The sequence below is a fragment of the Stegostoma tigrinum genome, chromosome 1 (genome assembly GCF_030684315.1).
Source record: "Stegostoma tigrinum isolate sSteTig4 chromosome 1, sSteTig4.hap1, whole genome shotgun sequence".
In the NCBI taxonomy this organism is placed as follows: domain Eukaryota; kingdom Metazoa; phylum Chordata; class Chondrichthyes; order Orectolobiformes; family Stegostomatidae; genus Stegostoma; species Stegostoma tigrinum.
In genome coordinates this window covers 117,708,462-117,733,234 of record NC_081354.1, presented here as the reverse complement: position 1 = coordinate 117,733,234, position 24,773 = coordinate 117,708,462, and the positions used below count along the sequence as shown (strand labels likewise).

The 24,773-nt window shown below is 51.4% G+C and overlaps 2 protein-coding genes across 4 annotated transcripts in view; both read right to left on the bottom strand.

Annotated features, from left to right (window-relative positions):
- Positions 1-24,773, bottom strand: part of LOC125452197 (small glutamine-rich tetratricopeptide repeat-containing protein beta-like) — a 118,317-nt gene that overhangs the window by 64,651 nt on the left and 28,893 nt on the right. For 2 of the 3 annotated variants that reach the window (XM_048530313.2, XM_048530331.2), the window contains exon 1: positions 5,163-5,258. The exons of the other annotated variant lie outside the window; for it this stretch is intronic. The gene's annotated coding sequence lies outside the window, so the exon portion shown is untranslated. Of the gene's footprint in view, positions 1-5,162; positions 5,259-24,773 lie in introns of those variants that run through there. 3 annotated transcript variants of the gene reach the window in all.
- LOC132210988 (uncharacterized) lies at positions 167-3,029 on the bottom strand (the record flags this gene model as incomplete). The annotated part of the gene is made up of 2 exons (XM_059655038.1): positions 167-211; positions 2,952-3,029. Coding segments are annotated over 2 exons (123 nt in total), but the record flags the coding sequence as incomplete, so codon positions are not given.

Genomic DNA, 24,773 nt, shown 5'->3' with positions numbered 1-24,773 from the left:
GCACCCGGTACCCCCCCCAAATACCCCCCCCCCCCCACACCCCCCCCCCAGCACCCGGTACCCCCCCAGTACCCCCCCACCCCAGCACCCGGTACCCCCCCCCAAGTACACCCCCACCCCCAGCACCCGGTACCCCCCCCAAATACCCCCCACCCCCAGCACCCGGTACCCCCCCCCCAAGTACACCCCACCCCCAGCACCCGGTACCCCCCCCAAATACCCCCCCACCCCCAGCACCCGGTACCCCCCCCCAAGTACCCGGTACCCCCCCCCAAGTACCCCCCCACCCCCCAGTACCCGGTACCCCCCCCCCAAGTACCCCTCACACCCTCCCAGTACCCGGTACCCCCTCCAAGTACCCCTCACACCCTCCCACCCCCCGGTACCCCCCCCACGTACCCCTCCCACCCCCCCAGTACCCGGTACCCCCCCAGTACCCCTCCCACCCCCCCAGTACCCGGTACCCCCCCCCCAAGTACCCTCCCACCCCCCCAGTACCCAGTACTCCCCCCAAGTACCCCTCCCACACCCACAGTACCCAGTACCCCCCCCCCCCCGAGTACCCCTCCCACACCCCCAGTACCCGGTACCCCCCCCAAGTACCCCTCCCACACCCCCAGTACCCGGTACCCCCCCCCAAGTACCCCTCCCACCCCCCCAGTACCCCGGTACCCTCCCCCCCAAGTGCGCCCCCACCCCCAGCACCCGGTACCCCCCAAAATACCCCCCCACCCCCAGCACCCGGTACCCCCCCCCACCAAGTACACCCCCACCCCCAGCACCCGGTACCCCCCCCAAATACCACCCCACCCGCAGCACCCGGTACCCACCCCCCAAGTACCCCCCAACCCCCAGCACCCGGTACCCCCCCCCCCCAAGTACACCCCCACACCCCCACACCCAGCACCCGGTACCCCCCCCAAATACCCCCCCACCCCCAGCACCCGGTACCCCCCCCAAGTACCCGGTACCCCCCCCAAGTACCCCCCCACCCCCAGCACCCGGTACCCCCCCCCCAAGTACCCCCCCACCCCCAGCACCCGGTACCCCCCCCCAAGTACCCCCCCACCCCCAGCACCCGTACCACCCCCCCGAAGTACCCCCCCACCCCCAGCACCCGGTACCCCCCCCCCCAGCACCCGGTACCCCCCCCCAAGTGCCCTCCCACCCCCAGCACCCGGTACCCCCACAAATACCCCCCACCCCCAGCACCCGGTACCCCCCCAAATACCCCCCCACCCCCAGCACCCGGTACCCCCCCCAAGTACACCCCCACCCCCAGCACCCGGTACCCCCCCCAAATACCCCCCCACCCCCAGCACCCGGTACCCCCCCCCAAGTACCCGGTACCCCCCCCCCCAAGTACCCCCCCACCCCCAGCACCCGGTACCCCCCCCAAGTACCCCCGAACCCCCAGCACCCGGTACCCCCCCCCCAAGTACCCCCCCACCCCCAGCACCCGGTACCCCCCCCCCAAGTACCCCCCACCCCCAGCACCCGGTACCCCCCCCCGAAGTACCCCCCCACCCCCAGCACCCGGTACCCCCCCCGAAGTACCCCCCCACCCCCAGCACCCGGTACCCCCCCCCAAGTGTCCCCCCACCCCCAGCACCCGGTACCCCCCCCAAATACCCCCCCACCCCCAGCACCCGGTACCCCCCCCCAAGTACACCCCCACCCCCAGCACCCGGTACCCCCCCCAAATACCCCCCCACCCCCAGCACCCGGTACCCCCCCCCAAGTACACCCCCACCCCCAGCACCCGGTACCCCCCCCAAATACCCCCCCACCCCCAGCACCCGGTACCCCCCCCCAAGTACCCGGTACCCCCCCCCCAAGTACCCCCCCACCCCAGCACCCGGTACCCCCCCCGCCAAGTACCCCCCCACCCCCAGCACCCGGTACCCCCCCCCCCAAGTACCGCCCCACACCCAGCACCCGGTACCCCCCCCAAGTACCCCCCCACCCCCAGCACCCGGTACCCCCCCCCCAAGTACCCGGTACCCCCCCCCAAGTACCCCCCCACCCCCAGCACCCGGTACCCCCCCCCCCAAGTACCCCCCCCACCCCCAGCACCCGGTACCCCCCCCCGAAGTACCCCCCCCACCCCCAGCACCCGGTACCCCCCCCCAAGTACCCCCCCACCCCCACACCCGGTACCCCCCCCAAGTACCCCCCCACCCCCAGCACCCGGTACCCCCCCCAAATACCCCCCACCCCCAGCACCCGGTACCCCCCCCCCAAGTACACCCCCACCCCCAGCACCCGGTACCCCCCCCAAATACCCCCCCACCCCCAGCACCCGGTACCCCCCCCCAAGTACCCGGTACCCCCCCCCCAAGTACCCCCCCACCCCCAGCACCCGGTACCCCCCCCGCCAAGTACCCCCCCACCCCCAGCACCCGGTACCCCCCCCCCCCAAGTACCGCCCCACACCCAGCACCCGGTACCCCCCCCAAGTACCCCCCCACCCCCAGCACCCGGTACCCCCCCCCAAGTACCCGGTACCCCCCCCCAAGTACCCCCCCACCCCCAGCACCCGGTACCCCCCCCCCCAAGTACCCCCCCACCCCCAGCACCCGGTACCCCCCCCCGAAGTACCCCCCCACCCCCAGCACCCGGTACCCCCCCCCCAAGTACCCCCCCACCCCCAGCACCCGGTACCCCCCCCCAAGTACCCCCCCACCCGGTACCCCCCCCCCAAGTACCCCCCCCACCCCCAGCACCCGGTACCCCCCCCAAGTACCCCCCCACCCGGTACCCCCCCCCCCAAGTACCCCCCCACCCCAGCACCCGGTACCCCCCCCAAGTACCCCCCCACCCGGTACCCCCCCCCCAAGTACCCCCCCACCCCAGCACCCGGTACCCCCCCCCAAGTACCCCCCCACCCCCAGCACCCGGTACCCCCCCAAGTACCCCCCCCCCCAGCACCCGGTACCCCCCCCACCCCCAGCACCCGGTACCCCCCCCCCAGCACCCGGTACCCCCCCCCCAGCACCCGGTACCCCCCCAAGTACCCCCCCACCCCCAGCACCCGGTACCCCCCCCAAGTACCCCCCCCCAGCACCCGGTACCCCCCCCCACCCCCGGTACCCCCCCCCCAGCACCCGGTACCCCCCCCCCCAAGTACCCCCCCACCCCCAGCACCCGGTACCCCCCCCCAAGTACCCCCCCACCCCCAGCACCCGGTACCCCCCCCCAAGTACCCCCCCACCCCCAGCACCCGGTACCCCCCCCCAAGTACCCCACCACCCCCAGCACCCGGTACCCCCCCCCCAAGTACCCCCCCACCCCCAGCACCCGGTACCCCCCCCCCAAGTACCCCCCCACCCCCAGCATCCGGTACCCCCCCCCCAAGTACCCCCCCACCCCCAGCACCCGGTACCCCCCCCCCCAAGTACCCCCCCCCACCCCCAGCACCCGGTACCCCCCCCCACCCCCAGCACCCGGTACCCCCCCCCCCAGTACCCCCCCCCACCCCCAGCACCCGGTACCCCCCCCCCAGTACCCCCCCCCACCCCCAGCACCCGGTACCCCCCCCCAGTACCCCCCCCACCCCCAGCACCCGGTACCCCCCCCAAGTACCCCCCCCCACCCCCAGCACCCGGTACCCCCCCCCAAGTACCCCCCCCCACCCCCAGCACCCGATACCCCCCCCAAGTACCCCCCCACCCCCAGCACCCGATACCCCCCCTCCAAGTACCCCCCCAACCCCCGCACCCGGTACCCCCCCACCCCGCACCCGGTACCCACCCCATACCCCCCATCCCCAGTACCCAGTAACCCCCCCCGTACCCCCCCAACCCCCGCACCTGGTACCCCTCCCCAAGTACCCCCCAACCCCCGCACCCGGTACCCCCCACCCCGCACCCGGTACCCACCCCATACCCCCCATCCCCAGTACCCAGTAACCCCCCCCGTACTCCCCCAACCCCCGCACCCGGTACCCCTCCCCAAGTACCCCCCCCACCCCCCGCACCCGGTACCCCTCCCCAAGTACCCCCCCCACCCCCCGCACCCGGTACCCCCCCCCAGTACCCCCCCCCCACCCCCAGCACCCGGTACCCCCCCCCCACCCCCAGCACCCGGTACCCCCCCCCCACCCCCAGCACCCGGTCCCCCCCCCCCACCCCCAGCACCCGATACCCCCCCTCCAAGTACCCCCCCAACCCCCACACCCGATACCTCCCCCCAAGTACCCCCCCAACCCCCACACCCGATACCTCCCCCCAAGTACCCCCCCAACCCCCGCACCCGGTACCCCCCCACCCCGCCCCCGGTACCCACCCCATACCCCCCATCCCCAGTACCCAGTAACCCCCCCCGTACCCCCCAACCCCCGCACCTGGTACCCCTCCCCAAGTACCCCCCCAACCCCCGCACCCGGTACCCCCCCCACCCCGCACCCGGTACCCACCCCATACCCCCCATCCCCAGTACCCAGTAACCCCCCCCGTACTCCCCCAACCCCCGCACCCGGTACCCCTCCCCAAGTACCCCCCCAACCCCCGCACCCGGTACCCCTCCCCAAGTACCCCCCCAACCCCCACACCCGGTACCCCCCCCCCAAGTACCCCCCCAACCCCCACACCCAGTACCCCCCCCAAGTACCCCCCCAACCCCCACACCCAGTACCCCCCCAAGTACCCCCCAACCCCCACACCCAGTACCCCCCCAAGTACCCCTCAACCCCCACACCCAGTACCCCCCCCAAGTACCCCCCCAACCCCCACACCCAGTACCCCCCCCAAGTACCCCCCCAACCCCCACACCCAGTACCCCCCCCAAGTACCCCCCCCAACCCCCACACCCGGTACCCCCCCCCAACCCCAGCACCCAGTACCCCCCCCAAGTACCCCCCAACCCCAACACCCGGTACCCCCCCCACACCCAGTACCCGGTACCCGGTACCCCCCCCACACCCAGCACCATGCACCCGGTACCCACCCCATACCCCCCCCCATCCCCAGTAACCCCCCCCCACCCAAGTTCCCGGTACCCCCCCCACCCATGTTCCCGGTACCCCCGTTACCACACGCCCCCCCAGTTACTGGTATCCCCGTTACCACACCTGCTTCCCCCCCAGTACCCGGTACCCCCGTTACCACACCTGCCCGCCCCGCCCCCCCCCCCAGGTCCCCGGAACCTCCCCTTACTCTCACCGCTTTGCCGTTGCCGTTGCTGTTGCTGCTTCTCCGATCTCGAGCTGACCAACACCAAGTGCCGGAGCTGAATAGGAACGCAGGCGCACTGCCGCAGCCGGGCGGAGACTGGGACTGTGCCGAAGCTTCTGTCTACCCGCAGCTGGAGAAAGTGACAGTGGTGAGGGCGGGGAGGGGGAAGTCGCATGTTGGTTTTCTATTTTGAAGTAGATATTGTTTTACCACTTTGCATGAAAACTAAGCTTTTCATGGAATAACGTTCATGCAGGCAAAAGGCACGTCGTTAACGTGCTGTCAGTGGCCAACTAGAAGTATATATTGCGGGTATGCTTAACCTGAAACAGCAACTGCAGATTTACTGTATGAAATTTATAATACCAATATGAGGACAAAAATGGATTTTGTACTTGAAGAGCATTCATAGCACAGTGTTTACAGTGTATTTCATTTATTATGGATTCATTGCATTTTGCTGTAATAATAAGTTATGACGAGTATATATACCAACTGAAACAGTGGAGCAGTGAGTTAGAGGCACAATATTGTGGCAAACCACACGAACTAAGCAAACAAATTCTTCAGCTCGGGAAGGGCGAGGTGATCCTGGTCAGGGAGACTGGAAGCATTTGGTCATGATCAAGGAGACTGGGAAGCATTGGTAATACCTTTGTAGTTCCAGGAGGGTTTATATTTTTGAACTCTCGAAGATTTTTTCTCAACCTTAACCTTCCTTGATTTTCTGAGTAGTTGCTTTAATTTATGCCTTGTGCTTCCTATGAAATTTGAAATACTCACATTTTTAAATGAAAAATAATGCAGCATTTTTCAAATTAATTAGCAGCTCTCACTATGTAGTAGCATGCACAGATTGTATTTGTGTTGAATAAATAAGAAAGGATAAATTGGGTTGTTTTATTATGTTAAATCTAAAGAGACTTGAGTTTCAGGTGCATAAATTTTAAAAATGTCAAGAATGGGTGTAGATATTACTCTAATACTAGAGGGTATGCATTTACAGTGAGAGGGGCAAAGCTCAAAGGTGATGTGAGGGGCAAGTTTTTACACAGTGCTAAGAGTCTGGAACACACTGCCAGGGATGGTGGTGCAGGCAAATATGATAGGGGTGTTTGAAGGACATTTAGGTAAGCATGAATATGAATGGAATGGAGGGATATGGACCAAGGGCAGGCAGAAGGGACTAGTTTAATTTGGCATCAGGTTCAGCACAACATTGTAGGCCGAAGAACCCATTTCTGCGCTGTACTGTTCGATATTCTATATTTATCACGAAGGCTAATGGAATCCTGGCCTTTGTTTCTCGAGGACTGGAGGACAGGGATGCAGATGTCATGCTGCAGACACACAAAACCCTGGTTAGATCCCACATGTTGAAGTACAATGAATAGATCTGAACACTACATCTTGGGAAGGACATATTGGCCTTGGAGGGATTACATTATAGATTACAAGAATGAAACCAGGACTGGTAAAGTTATGAGGGGAGATTATACAAATTAGGCTGTTTTCTCCAGTGAGGGGAGATTATACAAATTAGGCTGTTTTCTCCAGAATTTAGAAAATTAAGGGGTGATCTGATCGAACTTTCTAAGATCTTAAAAGGAAAAGGCAGAATAGATAAAGATAAACTGGTTAGACTGTTAAGGAGAAATAATGGGAACTGCAGATGCTGGAGAAGCCAAGATAACAAAATGTGAAGCTGGATGAACACAGCAGGCCAAGCAGCATCTCAGGAGCACAAAAGTTGACGTTTCAGGCCTAGACCCTTCATCAGAGAGGGGCATGGGGAGAGGGTTCTGGAATAAATAGGGAGAGAGGGAGAGGCGGACCGAAGATGGAGAGAAAAGAAGATAGGTGGGGAGGAGAGTATAGGTGGGGAGGTAGGGAGGGGATAGGTCAGTCCAGGGAAGATGGACAGGCCAAGGAGGCGGGATGAGGTTAGTAGGTAGGAAATGGAGGTGCGGCTTGAGGTGGGAGGAAGGGATAGGTGAGAGGAAGAACAGAGGTAGGCGGGGATAGGCAGGGCTGGTTTTGGGATGCTGTGGGGGGAGGGGACGAGCTGGGCTGGTTTTGGGATGCAGTGGGGCAAGGGGAGATTTTGAAGCTTGTGAAGTCCACATTGATACCATTGAGCTGCAGAATATGAGTTGCTGTTCCTGCAACCTTCGGGTGGCATCATTGTGGCACTGCAGGAGGCCCACGATGGACATGTCGTCTGAGGAATGGGAGGGGGAGTTAAAATGGTTCGCGACTGGGTGGTGCAGTTGTTTGCTGCGAACCGAGCGGAGGTGTTCTGCAAAGCGGTCCCCAAGCCTCTGCTTGGTTTCCCCAATGTAGAGGAAGCCACACCGGGTACAATGGATACAATATACCACATTGGCAGATGTGCAGGTGAACATCTGCTTGATATGGAAAATCATCTTGGGGCCCAGGATGGGGTTGAGGGAGGAGGTGTGAGGGCAAGTGTAGCAATTCCTGCGGTTGCAGGGGAAGGTGCCGGGTGTGGTGGGGTTGGAGGGGAGTGTGGAGCGGACAAGCGAGTCATGGAGAGAGTGGTCTCTCCGGAAGGCAAACAAGGGTGGGGATGGAAAAATGTCTTGGGTGGTGGGGTTGGTTTTTAGATGGCGGAAGTGTCGGAGGATGATGCGTTGTATCCGAAGGTTGGTGGGGTGGTATGTAAGAACGAGGGGGATCCTCTGGGAGCGGTTTTGGCAGTGACGGGGTGTGAGGGATGTGTTGCGGGAAATGCGGGAGACACTGTCAAGGGCGTTCTCGACCGCTGCAGGGGAAAAGTTGCAGTCCTTGAAGAACGTGGACATCTGGGATTTGTGGGAGTGGTATGCCTCATCCTGGGAGCAGATGCGGTGGAGGCAGAGGAATTGGGAATGGGGATGGAATTTTTGCAGGAGGGTGGGTGGGAACTCCCCCTCCCATTCCTCAGATGACATGTCTATCATGGGCCTCCTGCAGTGCCTCAATGATGCCACCCGAAGGTTGCAGGAACAGCAACTCATATTCCACTTGGGAACCCTGCAGCCCAATGGTATCAATGTGGACTTCACAAGCTTCAATATCTCCCCTTCCCCCACTGCATCCCAAAACCAGCCCAGCTTGTCTCCTCCCCCCACTGCATCTCAAAACCAGCCCAGCCTGTCCCCACCTCCCTAACCTTTTCTTCCTCTCACCTATCCCTTCCTCCCACCTCAAGTCGCACCTCCATTTCCTACCTGCTAACCTCATCCCGCCTCCTTGACCTGTCCGTCTTCCCTGGACTGACCTATCCCCTCCCCACCTATACTCTCTTCTATCCATCTTCAGTCTGCCTCGCCCTCTCTCCCTATTTATTCCAGAACCCTCTCCCCATCCCCCTCTCTGATGAAGGGTCTTGGCCCGAAACGTCAGCTTTTGTGCTCCTGAGATGCTGCTTGGCCTGCTGTGTTCATCCAGCTTCACACTTTGTTATCTTAGACTGTTACGGAGAGATGTAAGGAAGCACTTCTACATGCAAAGGGTGGTAGAGGTTTCGACAAAACGCAGTTGATGCTAGATCAGTTATTAATTTTAGATCTGAGATAGATAATACTTTTGCAAAACAAAAATGTAAGGAATAAGGCGGGCATATGGCGTTAGGCCACAGATCAGCTGTGATCTCATTGGATGGTGGAACAGGCTGGAGGGACTGTATGTCTTACTCCTCTTCCTATGAGTAACGTGGTACTTTGGATGTTATCTGTGCATGTAATTTCTAAAGATAGATTACTGCTAAATAAAATATAATGGAACAACTGATTAGGTTGTCTGTTACCAAAACATGCAAATCACATGCTCCATTCATTAAAATTCAAAAACTGCATTCGGGTTTTTATATACATTACAGGACGACAATTTTATAAATAAGACTGTCCCTGATACAGGAGGCCGTCTACATTACTATTGGGAAGTACCAAACAAAAAACTGATAGGCAATTTGGGAGCTGAAATGGGGAAGTAAATCCAGCTCTCCAATTTCAGAACACTAAAGACGAGTTAATACAATTAAAATCAGTCTCAAAAAGTGATAACAAGGATCAAAGGATTTGTATTTTTATCACCTGAAAGGTCACTGTAATTCAGTACAACAAAAAATCAAAATAATCAATTGATTGTGTTACCATAAAATTATCAGTACCTGACTGGAATTGTAAAAGCTGTTCATTTACTTAAGTGCTGCAAGTATAAGCTGAATTAAGTGGAGTTAAAGTACAACTGATTTTCACTTAATTTTGTAAAATCTTAAAGCCTATTCTTTCCTGAATAAAAATCACATTTTTTATTGTGGATAGTGCATTGGCAGCATGCTGGAGACCCTCAAAAGTAAAATGGGCGGGAGGTTTACAAATGGGAACTAATTTATGTATGACAAAATTCTGCTAGCAAGACATGGAACAAATAAAAGTACACACAGAAACAGACCCACTAAGCCTAAGTTGACACATGATTTTTTCCTGAACTAAAAACCTTTTGCTTCCATGCAGTCCGTATCCCATTATTCTCTGCAATTCATGTCTCTTAAATGTTGCTATTGTATCTGATTCTATCACTTTCTCTGGCAGAACATTCCAAGCACTTATCCTCTGCATGAGAAATGCATATCGCATCTCTTTTTACCTTAAAACCTACATCCCCTAGTAATTGACATTTCTGTCCTGGAAAAATGACTCTGATTATCCAATCTATCCAAGCCTCTCATAATTCTGTAAACCTCTATCAGGTCACCCTTCAGCCTAAAATGCTCAACTGAGTTTGTCTAATCTCTTCTCATTTTTAATACGTTCCAAACCAGGCAACATCCTGGTAAACTGTTTCTGTGCTCTCTCCAAAGTCTCCACAACCAGAACTGTAAGTAATATTCAAAATAAAGTTTTACACAGCTGCAACGTGCCAATTTTTAAACTCTGTGCCCTGACCAATGACAGTAAGCATGCCATATGCCTTCTTGACCACCTTGTCAACTTCTGTTGCCACTTTCAGGGACGTGTGGACTGGTGTGCCTAGAATCCTCTGTATGTTAATGCTTCTGAGGGTTCTGCCATTTACTGTATATTTCCCAACTGTGTTACACCTTCCAAAATGCATCACCTCACATTTGTCTGGATTGAATTCTACCAGTCAATTCTCCATCCAAGTCTCCCTTTATATTTATCTTTACCAACCTTTATCCTCCGGCAATACGCCTCACTATCCACAGCTCACCCAATCTATGTGTCATCTGTAAATTTACAACTCAGGCCACCTACAGTGGAACACAACTGATTATACATCTCCAGGCAGAACAACATGCTTCCATTGCTACTCTCTGTTTTCAATGACCAAGCCAAGTCTGTATCCATTTTGCCAGAATGTGACTTCACCTTCTGTATAGCTTGTCACGGGGGATCTTGTTAAAGACCTTGCTAAGGTCTTTGCAGACAAAATCCACTGCTCTGTCCTCATTAATCACCTTTGTCATTTCCTCAAAAAAACTCAATCAAGTTTATGAGACACAACCTCCCCTGCACACAGTCCTGCAGCTTCTTATAATAAGCCCATGTTTTTCCAAAGATGAATAAATCCTGTTCCTAAAATCATCTCCAGTAACTTCCCTACCACTAATGGTAGGCTCATCAGCCTGTAATTTCCCAGATTATCCTAGTTGCCCTTCTTAAACAAAGGTACAATATTGGTTCTTCTCCAGTCCTCTGTGAGCTCTCCAGTGACTAAAGAGGATACAAAGGTTTTTCATGTAAGGTCCCAGCAATTTCCTCCCTCTGTCTTCTGGAACATTTGCCTAGACAATTATTAGCTGATGCAGTGTTTGTGATTCTGACTTTGTTTTGAGTTTTTTTTTAATGTGTTTTTTCTCAATGTGCCTAGAATTTGTCCAAAATTCTTGCAAATCATCCGAGGTTTAGCAGATTATCCAAGTTAAATTACCCATTGCACTGACCTTCTAAACTATTGCCAATTAAAATCCATGGCTGATCATCATTTACACAAGCAAATTGTGTAACAAGAATTTTCTTGCAAGGCAGTATACTTACGGTTTTATTGATGAATCAGTTACCAGCAGGGGCCACCTTACAAAAAGCTCGTGGTCCGTATTATACCTGGCACTGAGAGTTTGCTAAAATCTAAATGTTTCAAACACCGAAAGCTCCTACAGGTTTTGCTTTCCAAACAGCTTGAACTGAAAAATGTGACCTGTAGCACTTTCCTACCTCTATGTCAAGGACTGGTTCATCAACTCACAATCAAAATTAACCATTACTTTCTCCTTAGGCGTGAGGATTAGGCGAACATGTTGTCTAGCGAACTAGGGCTCCTGTTGCGCTCAATCTCTTGAAGCCATTCTTGCATTATATCCAACTCTGCTCTGGAATGTACTAACAAACCACATCACCTCAAATACAGTTAACAGCTTTACAAGGGAATCATATTTCCCTTTGGGAAATCTCATCAAAATTCCAAGCCTCTCTTTGCTTTAGCAGCTTCGTGATTTTTGCTGCCAAATCAGAACAGTGTCTTGAAACACTGGAGCTCTGGTATTTAACCTATGATATACTTTGTACGACATCAAAAACAAACTATGCTCAAAAATTCATTCAATACATGTATGGTGCAATGACATTAGTCAAGATCGATACAATTGCTTACCAAGGATTTGTGCAGTCACTAAGCAGGGACCATCGCAGGCTAGGCTTTAATACTTGACGAATGCATCTGGGGTCCTCTTCCAGGTTAAAAAAAAGGTTGTAGTGTGTGGCAAGATTATCCACTTTGGTAGCAGAATTGGACAGATTATTATCTAAGAGACAATAGATTAGGAAAGGGGGTGGTGTAATAAGACCTGGGTGTATTTGTACACCAGCCACTGAAAGTAAGCATCCAAGTGCAGCAAGAATTTATAGTGAGAAGGTTCGAGGACAGGAGAAGATGACTTGCTGTGACTGTACGGGGCCTTGGTGAAGCCACACCTGGAGTACTGTCTGCAGTTTTGGTCTCCATATCCCAGGAAGGATATCCTAGCTGCAGAGGGTATGCAGCAATGGTTTACCAGAATGATTACTGGGTTGGCAGAAATGATATATGAAAAGCAACAGGATGGTTTAGGACTATAGTCACTGCAGTTTAAAAAAATGAGAGAGGATCTCATCAAATTCTAACAGGGCTAGACAGGGTAAACACAGAAGGATGCTAGGAAAAACCGCAAAAGAACTGTGAATGCTGTGAATCAGAGACAAAAATAGAAATTGCTGGAAAAGCTCAGCAGGTCTGTGGAGAGAAATCAAAGTTAACATTTAGGATTGAGTGACCCTTCCTCAGACCACAGGAAGGACGTTGCTGAATACTGTGGGGTCCAGAACTAGGCATCACAGTTTAAGGATACAAGGGAGGCCATTGAGGATCTTGATGAGAAATTTCTTCACCTAGAGAGTGGTGAGCCTATGGAATTCTCTGCTACAGAAAGCCGTTGAGACCAAAATATTGAATGTTTTCAAAAAAGAGATAGATTTGATTCTTAGGGCCAGAGGGAACAAGGTATACAGAGAGAAAGTAGGAATAGGATACTGAGATAACAAGGTGTAGGGCTGGATGAACACAGCAAGCCAAGCAGCATCAGAGGAGCAGGAAAGCTGATGTTTTGGGTTGAGATCCTTCTTCAGAAATGGAGAAGGGGAAGGGGATTCTGAAATAAATAGGGAGACAGTGGGAGGTGGTTAGAAGCTGGATAAAGGAGAAGATGGTGTGAGACGAGACAGACAGGTCAAAGAAGCGAGGTTGGAGCCATAAAGGTGAATGTAGGTGGGGAGTTAGGGACGGGATAGGTCGGCCCAGGGAGGATGGACAGGCCAAGGAGAAGGGATGAGGTTAGTAGGTAGGAGATGGGGGTGGGGCTTGAGGTGGAAGGAATGCTTAGGGAGGCGGGGATGAGCTGGGCTGGTTTTGGGATACGGTTCGGGGAGGGGAGATTTTGAAACTTGTGAAGTCCACGTTGATATCCTTGGGCTGCAGGGTTTCCAAGCAAAATGTGAGATGCTGCTCCTGCAGCCTTTGGGTGGCGTCAGTGTGGCAATGCAGGAGGCCCGGGATGGACATGTCGTCCAAGGAATGGGAGGGGGAGTTGAAATAGTTCGCATCTGGAAGGTGTAGTTGTTTATTGCACACCGAGCATAGGTGTCCCACAAAGCGGTCCCCAAGCCTCCGCTTGGTTTCCCTGATGTAGAGGAGGCCACAACGAGGACAGCGGATACAGTATACCACAATAGCGGATGTGCAGGTGAACATCTGTTTAATGTGGCAGGTCTTCATAGGGCCCGGGATGGGGATGAGGGGCGAGGTGTAGGGGCAGGTATACCCACTTGCTGTGGTTACAGGGAAAAGTGCTGGGGGTGGTGGGGCTTGGGTGGGGGGAGTGTGGAACGGACAAGGGAGTCACGGAGAGAGTGGTCCCTCCAGAAAGCAAATAAGGGTGGGGAAGGAAAAATGTCTTTGACAGTGGGGTCAGATTGCCGATGGCAGAAGTGTTGGAGGATAATGCATTGGATCTGGAGGTTGGTGGGGTGATACATGAGGATGAGGGCAATTCTGTTTTGGTTGTTATTGCGGGGAGGGGGTGTGAGGGATGAGTTGTGGGAAATGTGAGAGATGCGGCCGAGGGTGTTTTAGACCACTGTGGAGGGGAAGTTGTTGCCCTTGGAAAACAAGGATATCTAGGATGTCCGGGAGCGGTATGCCTCATCTCGGGAGCAGATGTGGCGGAGGCGAAGGAATTGGGAATAGGGAATGGCCTTTTTGCAGGAAGGTGGGTGAGAGGAGGTATATTGTAGGTAGTTGTGGGAGTTGGTAGGCTTGAAATGGCTATTGGTTTCCAGGTGGACGCCAAAGATGGAGACAGAGAGGTCCAGGAAGGAGAGAGAGGTATCGGAGATGGTCCAGGTGAACTTAAGGTTGGGGTGGAAGATGTTAGTGAAGTGGATGAACTGTTCGAGCTCCTTGAGGAGCATGAGGTGGTGTTGATACGGTCATCGATGTAATGGAGGAAGAAGTGAGGGATAGGGCCAGTGTAGCTTTGGAAGAGGGATTGTTCCACGTATCCTACAAAGAGGCAGGCATAGCCTGGGCCAATGTGGCCGCCCTTGGCAACCCCATTTGGCTGTAGGAAGTGGGAAGAATTGAAAGAGAAGTTGTTGAGGGTAAGGACGAGTTTGGCTGAGTGGATGAGGGTGTCAGTGGAGCGGGACTGGTTGGGCCTGCGGGACAGGAAGAAGTGGAGGGCCTTTCGGCCATCAGCATGGGGCTGGACATCCATGGTAAAGATGAGGTACTGGGGCCAGGGAATCAGAAGTTTTGGAGGAAGTGGAGGGCGTGGGTGCTGTCACAGATGTAGGTGGGGAGTTCCTGGACCAAGGGGGAGAAAATGGAATCGAGATAAGTGGAGATGAGTTCTGTGGGGCAGGAGCAGGCAGAGACAATGGGACGACCAGGGCAGTCAGGTTTGTGGATTTTGGGAAGGAGAAATGGGTGATGTGGGTTGGGGAACAATGAAGTTGGAGGCTGTGGGTGGGAGGTCACCTGAAGTGATGATGTTGTGGATGGTTTGAGAGATGATGTTTTGGTGGTCGGGAGTGGAGTCATGATATAGGAGGTGGTAGGAGGATGTTTTGGAGAGTTGGTGTCTGGTCTCGGCCATGTAATAGGATGCTGGTCGGACGATCAGACTTCATATTAAATAGCGGAGCAAACTCAAACGGCTGAATGGCCAATTCCTACTCCTATTTTCTATGTGTCTGTGTTTCTGATTGGCCAATGCATAGTAATCTGCGCCATCCGAAATGTGAGATCAGATGGGAAGGAATGTGTGATAACTTTCCCTTTCCTCCTCTCTCAGCAGACCACATTAAGGTATATTTTTAGAGAAAAAAAACGTATTATCACTTTTGAGTGAAATTCCTTTGAAAGACCAGACAGCCTTTCTTATAAGTTTCAATCAAATGAGGATAAATATTTATTTTTCACAACGTCCATGGCATTTCAGTCATGTGACAACATTATCACTGTATTCTATTGTCCTCACACAATATCATATTAACATTCCAACTATGATTATCTTCCTGAATGACTTCAGTTGACATTCCATCTACATCAGGCTGACAGGTCTCACGGTAATTGTTGTTTTAAGTTTCTTTCATTACAATAGTGAGAGGTACTTAAGTAGCACCTGAGAAGGTCATTTGCATTTTAAGTTGCTTCCTGGAGATGGGGGATGTTTGTCTCAGTCCACACTGAAGCTACAAAGGAAGCCATGTAACCCCACCCCCGCGAGTCCATTTTGTGAAGGTACAGTGTCCATCATCTACACTGGTTTTTAACAATAGTTCATCTCTCAATAATGTTTATGTGCTACTCAAAAGTAAAGTCTCATCCTGCCTGGCCCCAACTTCCACTGAGGGCTAATTTGTGCTCGGAACAGAGGCTATACCTCTCTTGGTCTTCAATTTGACTTCAAGTCTCCTGTGACTGATAATATAGAATCTCAAAATTTAGATGCCCCTGTCCTTACATATACACTCATTTCTTTTTATTATCAATATATAACTTGTTCATAAAGATTAGGAAATACATCATGCAACCATTCCAAGCTGACATTACTAAAAGGGGAGTACAAATAATTTTCATTTGCAACAGTATGTTATTACTTCTAGCTGATAATTGCAACATGCATTATATATAGCCTGAGGGGTTTGGCATGGGTTCCACACCCTGAATGTACCAGCTTGGCAGGATTATAGGTGGTGAACTTCCAACAACTTGACTTTCAGCTGTTGCCCCAAACTTTAGTGCATTCCTCAGCATGGAGTCCTGGACCTGGAAATATGCCAATCTGTAATACTTAGTTGTCAACAGTTCTTTGCATTAGAAGACCAATAAGTTTTGGGTACACCAAAGCGTGTCTGTCATTGAGTTGGTGGTACTTGAACAGCAATTAATGCTTATTTTCTTTTAATCCTTAGAAACAGTCTGCAGAGCACGGACCCAAGTGTTACAGAGCTGCTCAGGATGAAACTTGATCAAACCATATCTTTTTTCAGACCTGAAAAAGGCACATTCCTGAAAGAGATGAATGGTGGTCTTGTCCTCATTTTCGCTGCTATAAGAGCAACTTTAGAAGGAGTGAAACACTGGTCCTGCAAACAGGATCTGACTGGGAGGTACCTTCTTACACCATCACATCTATATCTTGGTGCTTGTTGGAAGTTCTGACAATGTGATATTCTACTCTAACAATCTACTTCCAGAGCCATCTGACAAAATCTCCTCTTCAGTTTTAGCCTTCTGCACTTGCTGGAGCCTTAAAGCTGAATATGGAAGCTCGTATTCCTCTCGCTGGTACAGTTGACAGCTGGAGTTCTCTTCCTACTGCTTGAATTGCATGTGAGACAATCTATTTTACTAAACTTGCCTTTGCCAAGGGTGTATTTATGGGATATTCCAGTATAGGAACAGTTAATAAGTAGTAATAAATATGAATATTATTTTGTTAAGCATTCATGGTGGCATGGTGACTCAGTGGTTAGAACTGCTGTCTCACAGCACCAGATTGAGTTTGATTCCAACCTCGGGCAAGTGCCCACGTGGAGTTTTCACGTTCTCCCCATGTTTGCTTGGGTTTCCTTTGGGACCTCTGGTTTCCTCCCACAGTCCAAAGATGCTCAAGTCAGGTGGACTGAGCATGCTGAATTTCCCATTGTATCCAAGGATGTGCAAGCTATGTTGGATTAGCAATGGTAAATGAATGTTATAGAGTAGAGGGGTGGATCTGGGTGGGATGAACTTTGGATGGTCAGTGTGGACTCAATGGGCTGAATGGCCTGCTTCCATGCTGTAGGCATTCTATGATCCTTCCTGAAGGATCTGGATGGAGGTTATGTGTAGACCACTGCTTGATGGAGTTGCAGTCAAAGGTGTTTTTCCACATCAACATTTCTATGGGAAATATGTGGTACAGCATGTTCCAACTGGTGCAGTTCATGGTAATTATGGCCAGACTGATCCTTCCAAACACCATAGACTGGTAGGACTTTAGCACATAGTGACGCTAGGTATTTGCACACTGAAGGTCTCTGATCACTTGATATCCAAAGTTGATCTTTGGGTTAAAGACAATGTTGAGGATGTTTCCCTTTTTTAAGGGTTTTATGTTGTGTCCCAGTGAAAAAAAACCTCATTCAACAGCCAGTTAGTGGAAAAGATAGCTTGTCAGAGTAGCATGGTTCAGGAGAGCAGTATGGGCCAGGCCTATGCTATGTAAAACAACACAGGGGGGGAAGATGAAAATTCAGTTCTGAGGAAGGGTCACCGGATCTGAAATGTTAACTCTGTTTTCTCCTTCACCGATGCTGCCAGACCTGCTGAGCTTTTCCAGCAACTTTGTTTTTGTTCCTGATTTACAGCATCATCAGTTCCTTTGGTTTTTAAGAAAATTCAACCACTTGTTAGGCATTACTGTAAACAACAGAAACCTACAATGACTCTACTGCTAGAAATATGGACAGAAATTGATGGAACCTCTGAGGAATTTCAACCACATTATATTGTAAACAAAAAGTACATTTGAGACCAGTAAAGGAAATATCTGAAAACATTACAACTATACCACAGATCAGTTGAAGGACTACCATTTTTCTAATTTCTTTAAATTACTTAAAATCAAATGCTTAATTCAACATGTGAAATAATGGTGTTAATTATAGTGTAGCAAGTTGACTCAGTCAGTTTGCAAAATAAATATGGATGGGGGATCTCATTATGAATAGGTTGATGTATTAATAATACATTGGTAGACTCTCCCATGGCACTGCTCATTGTTAATACACAAATTATCTTTTGCCTGCATGATCTTTCTGGAAATTCTGTTTCTTTCCCTATTCTTCAAAGATATACTTTCTTGGAAATCTGTTTTTCCTCAATTTTTGAACACCTCAGATCTTTAATTGTACCTTTCTTGTCACAGCTTTTGAAAAATGTTGTTGTCTGTGACTTGATCTTTGCTTAAATGTTCACATACATTTGTGTCTGTTGTGCCATATTTTTCTGTTTGTTTGTTTCTATATCTGATGTTCTTTTCTCTCTGTGTTCCGTAGATTGCTTCATCTGTTTCCTGACAGTACTATTCTCTGTCTGTTTGTAGATCTCTAGCAACATCTTCATCTTAATCTTTGCTTTTGACAATCTGTAATATTTATATGCAACGTCTTTCTGTTTTTGTATCCAATATTTACTTTTCGTCCTTTCTGTAATCAAGCTTTCCATTATGCTTTTATCAGTGTCTTTGTTTTGTTAAACTTTGTTACTCAACATCTTTTTCTGTCTTCAGAATCTCTATCTATTTTGTGAATGTTTCCTCTGCCTAAATCATTTTCTGTCCCAAGAATCCCTGTGTACAACAAAATTTGTCTATGTACGCCAATTTTATTTTTCTAATCTATTTCTTCATGCTCCCTTTTTTATTATATTCCAAATTTCTGCCTCTGTGCCACAGACCTCTCTCTCTCCTCCCCACCCAATTTTGCCCTTTCTCTCTCCCCACTAATCTTCCTTTGTGTCCCAATCTTCATGCTTCTGCCAGGAATCTGACTCTCTAACCCACCAAAGTCTCTTTTCTTATCACAAATCTTTCTTTCACATTGTATCAGCTAAGTTTCTCTCTGTCCCCTCCCTGATCTTTTTCACTTTTTATCCCTTAATGTCTTCATTTCCCTGCTTACACCACTGTGTCTCATTGGCCACAAGCTGTCTCAGTCTGTCATACAAAGTTTACTTCATGTGTTTCATCAATGTCCCATTTTGCCAGCAGCTCCCCCTCTCCCCCAACATTGCTCTCAATCCCTAGTGTTTATTTTTCTAGCCTTCAGTTCTTTAAGGTACCCCTTATTTCTCTTGGGGTGGTGATTCTACACACACACACACACACACACACACACACACACACACACAAATATATGGGGTGAATTTGCATTTGCAGATTTCTAATTGCAGATACATTCTATTTTGTTCAAAAAGCACACAATTTGTAGACAGTCAATGTGGCATTTTGTAAATTCCTACTTTGGAAATAAAACCAGTCTGATTCCAAGCTGATTACACAGCCAGATTCTAAACAAGGCCTCACACCTAAAATGCATTGTCTGACCTGATATGTCACCTCTGGTGTACTGAGGGAACCAATAAAACCTTTAATTATCTCAGGGCAGTGACTTAAAAGAAAATCCTGAATTTGCATTTTAAACCTTTTAACTGATTAAAGATTTAACAGCCATCTTGGATTTGTTCAACATATTCACATCAGTTCTATGACCCTTTGATCTTTTGCTTACAAATTCAGTGTCTGATGTCACCTCTCTCACTGACACCTGAAGAAGGAGCGAGACTTGGAAAGCTTGTGTCTTCAAATAAACCTGCTGGACTATAACCTGGTGTTGTGTGAATTTTGACCTTGTCCACCCCAGTCCAACACTGGCACCTCTGCATCATGGCTTTAATGGTTGCAGTGGTCAATCCAAAAAACCTACATTAGCAAAGATGTCAGTGGTCCCTGCCCCGTCCTAGTACATTGAAAATTCTTGTCAGTGGGTGAGGGTTGTGCTGAGCCAAACATATCCTAATGCCCTAAGTGTATTCTGACTTGGAGAAGATGAAATTGTTGGCACAAAAACTTGGGTTCATCCAGAGTCAAGTTTTTTCTTCCAATGTGTGGGGTTAAGGAGGAACAATGGGAAGAATATTATTATACCTCACTGGGATAGTATGCTGGAAGCCAAGCCTCGCTATTTCCAGAGTCATCATACATATTGAATATTTTGAAAAGTATACAAAATTCCGTAATTTACTGGACATAGGTTGGCAGAAAGCATAGATCAGGTTTCTGTACTTAACAAGAATGGTTATTTATTACAAATAAATAGACTCTAGCTACAAGTAAACAATTATAAATCATTGGTGTATAATTCTACTAGTCAATTACCTTATAAACACACTGTCAACACACATTGACAGCCACAGATGGGCACAAAAATAAATTTGTGTTATGGATGGAGGGAAAGACTGGGTTGGCAGTTCCATGGTTTCTGTCCACAGTATTAGTTCAGAACAATATTTCTTGATCTTTTTGCAGTTACTTTCATTTCAAGAGGCACAAGATGACTGGTTCACACTAAGAAAGTTCTTTAACTTATTAATTAAAAATCATAGATTACAACAGTTGGAAAGGGAAAATAAACAGGCTGTCTTTGGGCTTGAGTTTTCTTTTACTGGAAGAAAAGAGGCAGCTCCTGCCTTTGCAGAGAGCCAATACATTTACATCCCAAACTGGACAATTGTCTGGGAGCCGATCACATTGTTGTTGGCAGACAGAAGGCCATTTTCATCAAAAACTAGTCGCTAGTCCACGGACCAATCAGCTACTTGTTGCCAGACGCAGATGCATACATTCACACCTCTGGCTCCAGCTTGTCTGCAAACTTGTCTTCCACTACTACTTGGTCAAACAACAGTGAAAACAGTACTTACGATGAGTGTGGAATTACTTTTAAATAATGCAGCAATATTTCAAAAATCTTCTGAAAACATTTTGCAAATGTTATTTTCCAATTTCAGTTCACAATCTAAGCTACAAAAAGTGCAGCTTTTGTCAGGTGATGCAAAATTGAAGGTCAGGATGGTCAAAGCGTTAATTTCAGATGGAGATAATAAAATGTGAGGCTGGATGAACATAGCAGGCCAAGCAGCATCTCAGGAGCACAAAAGCTGATGTTTCGGGCCTGGACCCTTTATCAGAGAGGGGGATGGGGAGAGGGAACTGGAATAAATAGGGAGAGAGGGGGAGGCGGACCGAAGATGGAGAGTAAAGAAGATAGGTGGAGAGAGTATAGGTGGGGAGGTAGGGAGGGGATAGGTCAGTCCAGGGAAGACGGACAGGTCAAGGAGGTGGGATGAGGTTAGTAGGTAGATGGGGGTGCGGCTTGGGGTGGGAGGAAGGGATGGGTGAGAGGAAGAACCGGTTAGGGAGGCAGAGACAGGTTGGACTGGTATTGGGATGCAGTGGGTGGGGGGGAAGAGCTGGGCTGGTTGTGTGGTGCAGCGGGGGGAGGGGACGAACTGGGCTGGTTTAGGGATGCAGTAGGGGAAGGGGAGATTTTGAAACTGGTGAAGTCCACATTGATACCATTAGGCTGCAGGGTTCCCAGGCGGAATATGAGTTGCTATTCCTGCAACCTTCGGGTGGCATCATTGTGGCAGTGCAGGAGGCCCATGATGGACATGTCATCTAGAGAATGGGAGGGGGAGTGGAAATGGTTTGCGACTGGGAGGTGCAGTTGTTTGTTGCGAAACCGAGCGGAGGTGTTCTGCAAAGCGGTCTCCAAGTCTCCGCTTGGTTTCCCCAATGTAGAGGAAGCCACACCGGGTACAGTGGATGCAGTATACCACATTGGCAGATGTGTAGGTGAACCTCTGCTTAATGTGGAATGTCATCTTGGGGCCTGGGATAGGGGTGAGGGAGGAGGTGTGGGGACAAGTGTAGCATTTCCTGCGGTTGCAGGGGAAGGTGCCGGGTGTGGTGGGGTTGGAGGGCAGTGTGGAGCGAACAAGGGAGTCACGGAGAGAGTGGTCTCTCCGGAAAGCAGACAGGGGTGGGGATGGAAAAATGTCTTGGGTGGTGGGGTCGGATTGTAAATGGCGAAAGTGTCGGAGGATGATGCTTTGTATCCGGAGGTTGGTGGGGTGGTGTGTGAGAACGAGGGGGATCCTCTTAGGGCGGTTGTGACGGGGGCGGGGTGTGAGGGATGTGTTGCGGGAAATACGGGAGACGCGGTCAAGGGCGTTCTCGATCACTGTGGGGGGAAAGTTGCGGTTTTTGAAGAACTTGGACATCTGGGATGTGTGGGAGTGGAATGTCTTATCGTGGGAGCAGATGCGGCGGAGGCGGAGGAATTGGGAATAGGGAATGGAATTTTTGCAGGAGGGTGGGTGGGAGGAGGTGTATTCTAGATAGCTGTGGGAGTCAGTGGGCTTGAAATGGACATCAGTTACAAGCTGGTTGCCTGAGATGGAGACTGAGAGGTCCAGGAAGGTGAGGGATGTGCTGGAGATGGCCCAGGTGAACTGAAGGTTGGGGTGGAAGGTGTTGGTGAAGTGGATGAACTGTTCGAGCTCCTCTGGGGAGCAAGAGGCGGCGCCAATACAGTCATCAATGTACCGGAGGAAGAGGTGGGGTTTGTGCCTGTGTAGGTGTGGAAGAGGGACTGTTCCACGTAACCTACAAAGAGGCAGGCATAGCTGGGGCCCATGCGGGTGCCCATGGCCACCCCCTTAGTCTGTAGGAAGTGGGAGGAGTCAAAAGAGAAGTTGTTGAGGGTGAGGACGAGTTCAGCTAGGCGGATGAGAGTGTCGGTGGAGGGGGACTGGTCGGGCCTGCGGGACAGGAAGAAGTGGAGCGCCTTGAGGCCATCTGCATGCGGAATGCAGGTGTATAGGGACTGGACGTCCATGGTGAATATGAGGTGTTGGGGGCCAGGGAATTGGAAGTCCTGGAGGAGGTGGAGGGTGTGGGTGGTGTCATGGACGTAGGTGGGGAGTTCCTGGACCAAAGGGGAGAAAATGGAGTCCAGATAGGTGGAGATGAGTTCGGTGGGGCAGGAGCAGGCTGAGACGATGGGTCGACCAGGGCAGGCAGGTTTGTGGATTTTGGGAAGGAGATAGAAACGGGCTGTGCGGGGTTGGGGAACAATGAGGTTGGAGGCTGTGGGTGGGAGGTCCCCTGAGGTGATGAGGTCGTGAATGGTGTTGGAGATGATGGTTTGGTGCTCAGGGGTGGGGTCATGATCAAGGGGGTGGTAGGAGGTGGTGTCGGAGAGTTGGCATCTGGCCTCGGCGATGTAGAGGTCAGTGCGCCATACTACCACTGCGCCACCCTTGTCCATTTCAAGCCCACCGACTCCCACAGCTACCTAGAATACACCTCCTCCCACCCACCCTCCTGCAAAAATTCCATTCCCTATTCCCAATTCCTCCGCCTCCGCCACATCTGCTCCCACGATAAGACATTCCACTCCCGCACATCCCAGATGTCCAAGTCCTTCAAGGACTGCAACTTTCCCCCCACAGTGAACGAGAACGCCCTTGACCGCGTCTCCCGTATTTCCTGCAACACATCCCTCACACCCCGCCCCCGCCACAACCGCCGTAAGAGGATCCCCCTCGTTCTCACACACCACCCCACCAACCTCCAGATACAACGCAGCATCCTCCGACACTTTCGCCATTTACAATCCGACCCCACCACCCAAGACATTTTTCCATCCCCACCCCTGTCTGCTCACCGGAGAGACCACTCTCTCCGTGACTCCCTTGTTCGCTCCACACTGCCCTCCAACCCCACCACACCCGGCACCTTCCCCTGCAACCGCAGGAAATGCTACACTTGCCCCCACACCTCCTCCCTCACCCCTATCCCAGGCCCCAAGATGACATTCCACATTAAGCAGAGGTTCACCTGCACATCTGCCAATGTGGTATACTGCATCCACTGTACCCGGTGTGGCTTCCTCTACATTGGGGAAACCAAGCGGAGGCTTGGAGACCGCTTTGCAGAACACCTCCGCTCAGTTCGCAACAAACAACTGCACCTCCCAGTCGCAAACCATTTCCACTCCCCCTCCCATTCTCTAGATGACATGTCCATCATGGGCCTCCTGCACTGCCACAATGATGTCACCCGAAGGTTGCAGGAACAGCAACTCATATTCCGCCTGGGAACCCTGCAGCCTAATGGTATCAATGTGGACTTCACCAGTTTCAAAATCTCCCCTTCCCCTACTGCATCCCTAAACCAGCCCAGTTCGTCCTCTCCCCCCACTGCACCACACAACCAGCCCAGCTCTTCCCCCCCACCCACTGCATCCCAATACCAGTCCAGCCTGTCTCTGCCTCCCTAACCGGTTCTTCCTCTCACCCATCCCTTCCTCCCACCCCAAGCCGCACCCCCATCTACCTACTAACCTCATCCCTCCTCCTTGACCTGTCCGTCTTCCCTGGACTGACCTATCCCCTCCCTACCTCCCCACCTATACTCTCTCCACCTATCTTCTTTACTCTCCATCTTCGGTCCGCCTCCCCCTCTCTCCCTATTTATTCCAGTTCCCTCTCCCCATCCCCCTCTCTGATGAAGGGTCCAGGCCCGAAACATCAGCTTTTGTGCTCCTGAGATGCTGCTTGGCCTGCTGTGTTCATCCAGCCTCACATTTTATTATCTTGGAATTCTCCAGCATCTGCAGTTCCCATTATCTCTGATACTATTTCAGATGGAGGTTTAGTAATAGCCTTTGTTAGTGAAATTTTATCACTGAAAAGAAGTAAGGACACTAATTTAACAACTATCTGATCTATTTAATGTGAGCAAATGCGAGGTCTTGCACTTTGGAAAAAAGAGTACAGGCATGGTCTATTTTCTAAATGGTGAGAAAATTCATAAAGCCGAAGTACAAAGGGATCTGGGAGTGTTGGTCCAGGATTCTCTAC